Below are 11,003 nucleotides of genomic sequence, written 5' to 3'. Positions count from 1 at the left end.
TTGGCCACGACTGTACAAACACAAACTTACTTTCTTCACAACTGTTCTCTGCTGCTCGGCAAAGTGCAAGAATGCCCTGACTTCTGAAGAGGCCATAACACCATAAATGCTGCACAGCCAATGCAGACCTCATATTGACCAAGCAGCGCCTTTAAGTTCCATCACAATTGGAAACCCGGCCAAGGCATATAAGACAGCACACAGAATGTTTAATTATTTGCGTGCAATGAGTAGCTTATAGGCCTAATGCCAATCCACAATGTTGCATTGCCATGTGTGAAGAAAACGGGCTCTTATACATTAGAGCATGAGGCAAGAAGCATCCTTAATTGAGGTCACAGCAAGAAAATAATATTTAGGTCATAGTCATAAATTAACTAAAAAGGAAGCATAGATGTTAAAGGGCCAGTGCAGTCAAAAAGGTGATTGACTGTTTTAAATATGCTGAACAAAAATCTAAACACAACATGTAAAGCGTTTATGATTCATGAGCTGAAATTGTGCCTACAAATCTATTTGCATTCCTGTTAGTGAGCATTTATATTTTGTTAAGGCAATCCAGCCACCCAACATGTGTGCCTATTCAGAAGTTGATTAAATAGCGCACCTTCACTAAAATGTGCAGTTGTCACAACGCAATGCTACAGATGTTTCAAGTTGAGGGAGTGTGCAATTGGCATGCTGACTAGAGGAATGTCCACCAGAGCTATTGTCAGAGAATGTAATGTTCATCTCTACCATAAGCCATCTCGTTTTAGAGAATTACATCCAACCAGCCTCACAACCACAGACTTGTGTAACCACACCAGCCCAGGACCTCCACATCTGGCTTCTTCACCTGCAGGAATCATCTCGCATTTTTGTGGGGAAAATGAATTCTGATTGGCTGTTCAGTATATTTCAACACTAGGAGGTTGGAATGATAGAGAGAATGATAATACCCTATTAGTGTTGAGCGGTTTTAAAGACCACCTGAAATGTCAGCCTATTTTGGTGAGGGAGTTTTGGCAATGCAGTAAATCACTTTAGTTAGAACAATAAGGAAGAGAGCCAAACCTCTGCCAATAACAGCACATTTTCAGCCCCCCCCCCCTCCCCACTAAAACAGCCCAGCAAAATTCTTGCTTGAGAAATTACTCTTTGACAAGAAGCTATTTGTTTATTTTCTTTTATCATTTTGAGTTAATCACAGTAAAGTACTTAATTGTTACCCAGAAATTATTTGATATTGATATTGAAAAAATGGTTGCAGTGGACCTTTATATGATAGCCTATATTATGTTTGGATTGTGGAGTGGACTGCATGGATCAAGTCCCTGAAACTTGTTTCAGGAGCACTCTTTAGTAATTATACGTTTCACGTGAACAATTGGAATTAATTATTTCCAACCCTGAAACAATTAAATAAAGTGCTGTCTGATTCTGACAGAATCGTGCACCATCGGGTGCCCATGTTGCCTAGCCGCACTTCCTCTGGATGTGTAGCTCTCCAAAGTACCGCTTCCATAGGACCCACCACTTCCCATGATACGCCTACCAGCTCTCAACCTGAGTCACGTGTTCCTCATCCTAGTATCTGAGCCGAAGCTAGTAGCTACACAAATCAAACTAAACCAGCCTCACCCAGTGGAGACCGGAGAGATGGAGACGCAGAGAGAAAGCCGTTCGCGGTCGGAAACCAGCTATTATGAAAAAAAGCTCGTCCGATAAATAAAACTCATATCGACGGATAAGGATTTTATTTCACCCAAGCGGAACAGATATGCGAACCGCATTACCGTTGGGGTTGTGCGAGTTGTCTCTGCGCAACAAAGGGAAGGGCGGCTGTCAGTAAACATGAGGGCTGTGTCGGCGAACTTACTTGCACTGCTTTTTCTCTGCACTTGTGCCTGTGTATTCTACGTCTGGAGCAGGCTGGAGAGTCGGCTGGAGAGATACAAACGGGGGCTACAGTTACCGAGGTCCTTTCACGTTGGGCCATCACCGGACATCTCCGCTAAAACTTTCCGTGCTTTGCTCGCTGTGCCAGTGGCACAGAGACTGCACTTGGGGGGCAGACTCGATGTCCGCAACGTTACTGGTGTTAGGGATCAAATTGGCTCTTTAGGAAGCAGAGATTACCATATGAATGTAGATAACAAGGGGTCAGTACAGAGGGAGGTCCCGGCCAAATTTGGCTCGCTCGTTGAGGGTATTTTTTGGAGTGAATGGCTGGAGGCTCAGCTTCCCGCCAGCTTCAGTGAGGAACATGCCCGGGCTTGGAGAGAGAGAGCCCGGGGACACCGCATAGTCAGACTGGAGCCGGGCTGTGGTAGAATATCCAATCAGCTGGCCACTTTTTCGGACGGAGCCAAAGCCTGCGTGCGTTATGGAATAAACGCGGACCAGGTGCAGGGGGAAACGCTGACTTATTACCTGGCTAATTTGCTAGGTATTACAAATCTACCGCCTCTCATCCTTGCCCAGTTGAACGTTGACAGTGAACAATGGGCTTCTGTTAGGAGAAGAATTGGCGGTTTACAGTGGAGTGAGCGGGCGGTTGTTTCACTCACCGAGTGGGTCGCCAACCTGACCGGGGTAGTCACACCTGCTCCGCTGCGCCAGGAGAGCAAGGGGCTGCGTCCTCTGCAAGGGGAGCTGGTGAACAAAACGACTGCGGAGTTGCTCGAACTAATGCAGTGGACCGACCTGATAATATTGGACTACCTGTCTGCTAACTTCGACAGGCTCGTTAGCAACCTCTTTAGCCTGCAGTGGGACTCGCGCGTGATGGAGAGGGAGACCAACAACCTGCTCAGAACGCCCCGCGGTGACCTGGTATTCATAGACAACGAGGCAGGGCTTGTACATGGATACCGGGTGCTTGATATGTGGGAGAAGTACCACAGCACGGTCTTGGGCTCCGTGTCTGTGTTCAGAAAGAGGACAGCGCAGCGAGTGATAGAACTGCACCGACGCAGGGACACCAGGACTCGGCTTCTCGAGCTGTACAGAGACAGCGAACCTTTATCTCCGGAATTAGGTTTTCTCTCCTATGAACACGCGGATGTACTACAGAACCGAATAGACAGATTATACAAACACATATCGCATTGCAAGGAGAAATACCACCAGCTGTGAGCGTGTTTCTGATTCCTCTCATATATATGGTTCTGTGTTACGCACCTGCCACACAGAATGACGTGTGCTGCTAATCAGTAACCCAGCCCAGTAACCACACACCTGTACCAGATTAACGTGCATCAGTTGAAATGTTTTTGAATATTTTAATGAACTACCTCTTGTGTGAACCAATGTTTTGCCTACTTTATTTGTCAGGATAAAATGTTGTTTTTGGGCTTCTTGCAGGATATGCCATAATTTATTTTCACCCAGCCTCAAAAGATAACTGCAATAGAATACCATGATGAGAGCACAGGAGGTTGGTGGCACCTTAATTGGGGAGGACTGGCTCATGGCAAAGGCTGGAGCAGAATAGGTGGAATTGTATAAAATACATCGAACACATGGTTTGATTCCATTCCATTTGCTCCGTTCCAGCCATTATTATGAGCCATCCTCCCCTCAGCAGCCTCCACTGGATGAGAGCCAATGCATCTTTGTACCTATTTAGGTTTAATGGTCAGCCTTCAATTGTTCCATTTTGATACACAGTTGTGTTTATTAATAGGAATCAACTATTGTGGTGTCAGGGTGCATTGTCTTTAATATGTACAATAAGAAAGTGACTGCTTGATCATGAGAACCAAGCCTTAATAGATTACTCCTAAATAGTTTAGTATTTGTTGACACATGAATTTGTGATGTACAATTTGTCACCTGTCTCATCCTTTTATAGAAGCTCTAGCCTACTGTACAATCAACTTTCAAAGCAAACACTTGTTTTCATGTATTTGGTTTTATGATTGTATCTATAGTCTTAATTTCATGACCCAGTCATATTTGTTGTACATGCTGTATGTGAATACTGTATCTGTTAACCAGTTTTTGACATTCACAATTGCAATCTACTTCACTAATTCAATGTGCATTGTAACATTCCAATCTTCCTGTCTTTTTGTTAAATATATTGTAATTTAAGTTGTCAGACCATGTTTTTCATGTTCAATTCTTCTTCAGCAGGGTACAATGATGGGTCAAAAATGTGCCTGTTCTGTGTGTGCAGTCCTGGGGTTTTCATATAAAGGGCCCTGTCCCATCCCTGTCCACTACAGTGCACCCATTGTGCTGTTGAAATGCCATGCCCTCAGAGCCTGTTACCAGGGAACTCTGAGTCTCTCTCTGACAGGCAGACCGTTAGGCATGGCCCAACTGAAAGCTCTACCCCCCCCCAGCCCTTATCCAGCTCTCTTTAAAGGCACAATCTGGGACATTTTCTGCTGTTCATGGTCATTTTAAGTAATACTTTTTTTCTTCAATATTAATTTAACAGAGAAATGTATCATAAGCTTATTAGAACTATCTTACATTATCATAACGTGCAAATATTAATGGTTTGTCTTGGTGGTGCTATTTTAACAGTCATTTGTGGTAAGTGTTGTCAAGTTTTCATAATGGATTCGGGAGACAGACGCAGGAATGAGTAATAGGGTTTGTTATTTAGCCCAAATTACGGCATGACGTTTAAAGGCACGGGGACGAAGACCAAGAAAACGCATAACAAAAACACAGGGTTGAAACCCAAAACAAAAGAGCGAGCAGTACCTCGAATAAATACACAAACTCACAATGATTATTACACGGGATGAGACCCATAATCATCTGCGCAATCCACAATGGCACGAAAGCCAAAACGCACAGGTACTCACACACACCAACGGACATTGTAACAATAATCAACAGCACCATGGTGAATAAAGGGCACATTTTCAGTTGAAGACAGAAGATTACATACACCTTAGCCAAATACATTTAAACTCAGTTTTTCACAATTCCTGATATTTAATCCTAGTAAAGATTCCCTTGTTAGGATCACCACTTAATTTTAAGAATGTGAACTGTCAGAATAATAGTAGAGAGAATGATTTATTTCAGCTTTTATTTCTTTCATCACATTCCCAGTGGGCCGCAAGTTTACATACACTCAATTAGTATTTGGTAGCATTGCCTTTAAATTGTTTAACTTGGGTCAAACATTTCAGGTAGCCTTCCACAAACTTCCCACAATAAGATGGGTGAAATTGGTCCCATTCCTCCTGACAGAGCTAGTGTAACTGAATCGGATTTGTAGGCCTCCTTGCTCGCACATGCTTTTTCAGTTCTGTCCCACAAATTTTCTATAGGATTGAGGTCAGGGCTTTGTGATTGCCACTCCAATACCTTGACTTTGTTGTCCTTAAGCCATTTTGCCACAACTTTGGAAGTATGCTTGGGGTCATTGTCCATTTGGAAGACCCATTTGCAATCAAGCTTTAACTTCCTGATTGATGTCTCGAGATGTTGCTTCTTCTATTCCATAATATCTCCTCATGATGCCATCTATTTTGGGAAGTGCACCAGTCCCTCCTGCAGCAAAGCACCCCCACAACATGATGCTGCCACCCCCGTGCATCACGGTTGGGATGGTGTTCTTTGGCTTGCAAGCCTCCCCGTTGTTCCTCCAAACATAATAATGGTCATTATGGCCAAACAGTTATATTTTTGTTTCATCAGAAAAATGAAACATTTCATCCAAAAAGTACGATCTTTGTCCCCCTGTGCAGTTGCAAACCGTAGTCGGGCTTTTTATGGCGGTTTTGGAGCAGTGGCTTCTTCCTTGCTGAGCGGCCTTTCAGGTTATGTCAATATAGGACTCGTTTTACTGTGGATATAGATACTTTTGTACCTGTTTCCTCCAGCATCTTCACAAGGTCCTTTGCTGTTGTTCTATGATTGATTTGCACTTTTCGCACCAAAGTACATTCATCTAAAGGAGACTGAACGCGTCTCCTTCCTGAGCAGTATGACGGCTGCGTGGTCCCATGGTGTTTATACTTGCATACTATTATTTGTTCAGATGAACGTGGAACCCTCAGGAATTTGGAAATTGCTCCCAAGGATGAACCAGACTTGTGGAGGTCTACAATTGTTTTTCTGAGGTCTTGGCTGATATCTTTTGATTTTTCCATGATGTCAAGCAAAGAGGCACTGAGTTTGAAGGTAGGCCTTGAAATACATCCACAGGTACACCTCCAATTGACTCAAATGATGCCAATTAGCCTATCAGAAGCTTCTAAAGCCATGACATAATTTTCTGGAAATTTCCAAGCTGTTTAAAGGCACAGTCATCTTAGTGTATGTAAACTCTGACCTACTGGAATTGTGATACAGTGAATAATAAGTGCAATAATCTGTCTGTAAATAATTGTTTGAAAAATTACTTGTGTCATGCTCACCAACTTGCAAAAACTAGTTTGTTAACAAAAAAATTGTGGAGTGGTTGAAAAACAAGTTTTAATGACTCCAACCTGAGTGTATGTAAACTTTCGACTTCAACTGTATACATATACAATCAGTGGGAATAGGGGCCAGGTGTGCGCAACGAAAGTTCCAGAGGGATCCGTGACAAATATATTAACAAAACTACTACTGGTGATGACTTCACTATTTGAATTCAGCCTCATGTAAAAGTTTTTAAAAGGGTTGTTAAATGTTTCATTTTAATGTAAGACAAAGGATTTGACCTCGCTGTTCCTAACCACATGAGGTTGGTGGCACCTTAACATGGGTTGATGCATTTCCATTTGCTCCGTTCCAGCCATTATTATGAGCCGTCCTCCCCTTAACAGCCTCCACTGTTCCTAACCCATCTATTTCCCTGAGGCCTTTTTGTTATTGTTCCCTAGACCATTACATCATGGAGCCACAGCATTTATTTGATACAAATGGACACCTCATTAATTTATTTGAAGGGTTAATTTTATCATCAGACAGGGTGAAGGCATTGACCAAATCCATCTGCTAACCTGAGGCCCCTTTTTTGTTATTGTTACATAAACTGCTACATCTTGGAAGCACACTATTTATTTGATTTCTCAAACTAAAGTGAGTCTCTTTCTCATTAGTTCCACAGTGACCTTTCAGGTTACTGTAATCTCCTTATCAAGACATGCTGGAGGCACATCATAGGGGTGTCAGTGATAAATGTTTGAAGGGCTAATGGTTTCCAGCTAATGGTTTTCTATCCCTCCATCTCCTCCTTCTATCCCTGATCTCATCTGGTTCCCTTTTACACCTTTTGTTGATAGCTAGCTGCAGGGCGCTCCAGAACATTTAATCCTGTTCCTGGTAGATGTAGGGTTAGGGAGGGGAGAGGAGGGGGCCTTAGGAAAGAGCCTCACTTTAACAATGAGAAGGGTTTATGCACTATGAGGTGCCTTATCTTGACTTCTATGAAAACACAACCCATGGTGTCCACTACGCGTGTCACTGTCATCGATCTGTGTTTCTCCCTATTAGGGAGCGATTAGCGGCCTGAGACGCGGCTGGGGTTTGAGCATCTGGAGCTGGAGGCTTTAGCCTGCCTTTGCATGTCTGCCTGCTTACCGGTCCTGTAATAGGGATTTGGGGATCAATAAGTGCACTGACTGCTGTGGAGGGGGAAAACAGGTAATTTTAACAGTGTTCTGGGGAAGAGGGAGTCAGAGGGCTATATGGGGGAGATAAGGGCCAACCTAACAGCAGATTTACGACGGGCTGCAGACACGAGGGATTACAATCAATACTAAGCCTAGGTCTGCATGCCTAAACTACACTTGCACCCCACCATCATTCCTTCCACCCCCTCTCCCTTCTCCACCCATGTCCCTGCCTAGCATCTGTCTACAGTGGTTAGCTAAATGGAAAACAAAAGTGGTATTTTCTCAATTGTTTTTTAACGTATTTTTTTGGCACCAGGGCTCATGTCACTTCTAATGGATTGGATTTATATAACACTAGCGGCATATATCAAAGCCTTTTGTCAGAACCGCTCCTAACAGATCACACGTCCTCTTACTCAATGTCTGGCTTGTGTCAACTGGCCACAAACCTCACAAAACGTACCGCCCCCTCCCCTCTATCCCACCACCATCCCACTGTCTACACTGAGGCGGTGAACTCTCCAAGCCCCCTATGTGACATGGCCTCATTATGGCAACTCCTCATTGGCCACTGGTAATGGCAGCGTTTTTTAAATTAAATCTATCTGAACGTGTGAGCTAGTTAGCCATGCAGGGTGCAGGGGCCAAGCATCTATGGCCGTCCTCTGGGCCTATTCATGCTCTGTTTGTGTCACAGGGCGTGCCAGGGAGCCAGGCAGGCACAGGCAGTTGTGTACTATAAGCTGGCAGAGGCTCTGCTCTCTGTAGTCCTGAGGCTCTATCCAAAACAACCCCTAGCCCTACATCCTACACTTGGATTTGAAAGTATTGGATTGGAAGCTACTATATCCAAAATGCCAAACCTTCCTCCTAACCTAGGGCAAGCTACCACCATATGTCTTATACCTAGCTATCTAATATTTTCAGATCTACATAAAGTGCTTTGGGGGTAGGAGCTAGGGTTGTTTGTTTCTGGATGGAGCCTGAGCCTATAGAGAGAATAGGTAAAAACACAGATCTTCTCTATCTGGTCTGCATTCCAGAGGCTCCCACAATGCAGCCACACCTGAGGAAGCTAGGTTGAACCCCCATAAACACACACACACTCACACAACCCAGAATCCTGCGAGCTGGTGAGACACAGCTGTGTATTGAAGCTCAGCTGTTATTGTTCTTTGTTTTTCAACAGGTCAGGTTGTCAATTGAAAACAGGGATACTAATTTATTTGATATATAAATAGAGTATAAATGGTTTTATATTCACTTAATGCAATTTCTACCAAACAATATTGTTTTGCATTCCCTTCAATAAAGATGTCATAGTTGTGAATGTCTACTCAGTGTAAATAGCCTCCACAAAAATCATCTCAACAAAACATCACAGAGCAACAACCAGTTGCCAGATCCCAGGGGACTATCAAGCCTGGCTTGCTTTAGAGAGGTGGCCATGTGCACATCTTGGGCTAGTGGACGGACATAACTGGCATTCCTTCATGGCTGTGCAGTGCATGGCACTTCCTGTCTGTGTGCGTCAGTGAGTGACTTCATTATAAAGCTGTGACTGGCTGAAGGCCATGGCAGGGGTATTGAGGGACTGGAGAGCACGGACTGGGGACTGGAGGGAGAGGGGACTGAGGTACATCAAGGGGCTCGGACTGTGGGGTAGGAGAGCACATGCTGGGGTACCCGGAGGGTGCGAGGACTTAGCGGAAATCATGGGGCTTAGACTGGGGGATGGAGGCCAGGTAATGGGGACACAGATCAAGGTTGGGGAGCTAGAGAGGTGCAAGGGTATTAGGGGATTGGTGGGCTAGAGGAGGGTAGGGACTGGGCAGCACGGCCAAGGCTGGGGGACAAGGTAATTTAGGGGCAGTGAGTGGGGGGGTGTAGAGCAGGACCTGGGATGGCACAGGCTGGCACGGAGAATGGGGGGCTAGAGGAAGGGAAGGGAGAGAACTGTGTGGTGTGCCAACCAGGCAGGCAAGCTGGCATTATGCCTGGTTCGGTCAGAGCAGGGTTACCCTGTTTAACCCTCCATGCAGAGACAGAGGTAGGAAGGCACGCAGGAAGATGGAGAGGTAGCTAGACCTATTTAATTTCCTAATTTAAATGAATTTACAATAGATTGAACTCAAAACACATACAGTTAAATATAATTATAGAGTTTTGGTTATGCCGTTTATAGAATGTGATTACGTGACTGGTAGAGGGATAATTGTGTAAAAGGGGGGACATTTCTATATTATTATTTTTTATCCCAGAGGGTTATCTGTTTTTATATGCATCTGTACTGTATGTATCTACTGTATATCCCCACAATTGCATTAATCTATAGAGGCTGGTTCTGCTTTCACATTTCTCTGCATGATTGTGTATGTGATAGAGAGATAGAGAGAGAGAGCAATAGAAAGACAGAGAGAGAGATAGGCAGATGTTGCCAGTGTGTGTACATGTTGCATGTGTGTTAAAATATAAAAACCTATAAAAGAGGTCCTCTTGAGCAGAGCGTATTTCCCTAAGATCTGATAGCCGTGCGGCTCGGCACAGTTGTGTGGTGGAGTTGAGTGGAGTGGGGGAATTGGTTTGTGCAGGGCTCTGTCAGAGTAAATCATTCACTGGGGAACACTAATACAGCTCTCCAGCTGTTGTCCATTCTTTCAGTGCCTGGCCAACCTGCTGCACTCAGCAATTATGGAAAAGATTACATCCGCCCTGTAATCTTCCATAACACTGGTCTGCTGCTCTCATTGTACCCCAGCATCTTCTCATTCAATCATGGCTGAAACAACTAGTCTATATTCTCTCACCATTTAATACTAGAGCATTCTTTCGTTCAATCATCCTGGACCAGGTGTCTATTGAAAAAGAGATTGTATCCAACACAGGAGGTTGGTGGCACCTTAATTGGGGAGGACGGGCTTGTGGTAATGGCTGGTGCCGAATAGGTGGAATGGTATCAAATACATCAAACACATAATTTGACGGCATTCTATTTGCTCCGTTCCAGTCATTATTATGAGCCTTCCTCCCCTCAGTAGCCTCCACTGGTATTTCATGAGAAAACTTCTATAGGAAATATGCAGTCAAGGCGGACTGATTTTGGTGGTGATATGTATCATGGAAAATGTGTCAACCGGTATTTTCTCACATATTCCATTTAACATGGGACATATCCTGTTTTTAAATCAACGTTTTTTGTGTTTTTAATGTACAGTACCAGTCAAAAGTTTAGACACATCTACTCATTCAACTATGAAATAACACATGGAACCATGTATTAACCAAAAAAGTGTTAAAAATATAAATATTTTAGATTCTTCAAAGTAGCCACCCTTTGCCTTGATGACAGTTCTGCACACTCTTGGCATTCTCTCAACCAGCTTCACCTGGAATGATTTTATAACAGTCTTGAAGAAGTTCCCACATATGATGAGCACTTGGTTG

General features: G+C 43.9%; 1 protein-coding gene across 1 annotated transcript; it reads left to right on the top strand.

Moving 5' to 3' along the window:
• The first annotated feature begins 1,621 nt into the window (after positions 1-1,621).
• Positions 1,622-4,081, top strand: LOC139382348 (four-jointed box protein 1-like). The gene has a single exon (XM_071126325.1). It carries the CDS (start codon positions 1,837-1,839, stop codon positions 3,118-3,120), a length of 1,284 nt encoding a protein of 427 aa, XP_070982426.1. The 5' UTR covers positions 1,622-1,836; the 3' UTR covers positions 3,121-4,081.
• Positions 4,082-11,003: the final 6,922 nt, after the last annotated feature.

This window comes from Oncorhynchus clarkii, chromosome 2 (assembly GCF_045791955.1).
Source record: "Oncorhynchus clarkii lewisi isolate Uvic-CL-2024 chromosome 2, UVic_Ocla_1.0, whole genome shotgun sequence".
Taxonomy (NCBI): domain Eukaryota; kingdom Metazoa; phylum Chordata; class Actinopteri; order Salmoniformes; family Salmonidae; genus Oncorhynchus; species Oncorhynchus clarkii.
The sequence above is the reverse complement of the archived record's forward strand: the minus strand, read 5'-3'. Positions and strand labels throughout refer to the sequence as shown.

Coding starts and splice junctions, on each gene's coding strand:
- LOC139382348 (XM_071126325.1), top strand. CDS start 1,837: ATGAGGGCTGTGTCGGCGAACTTACTTGCACTGCTTTTTCTCTGCACT.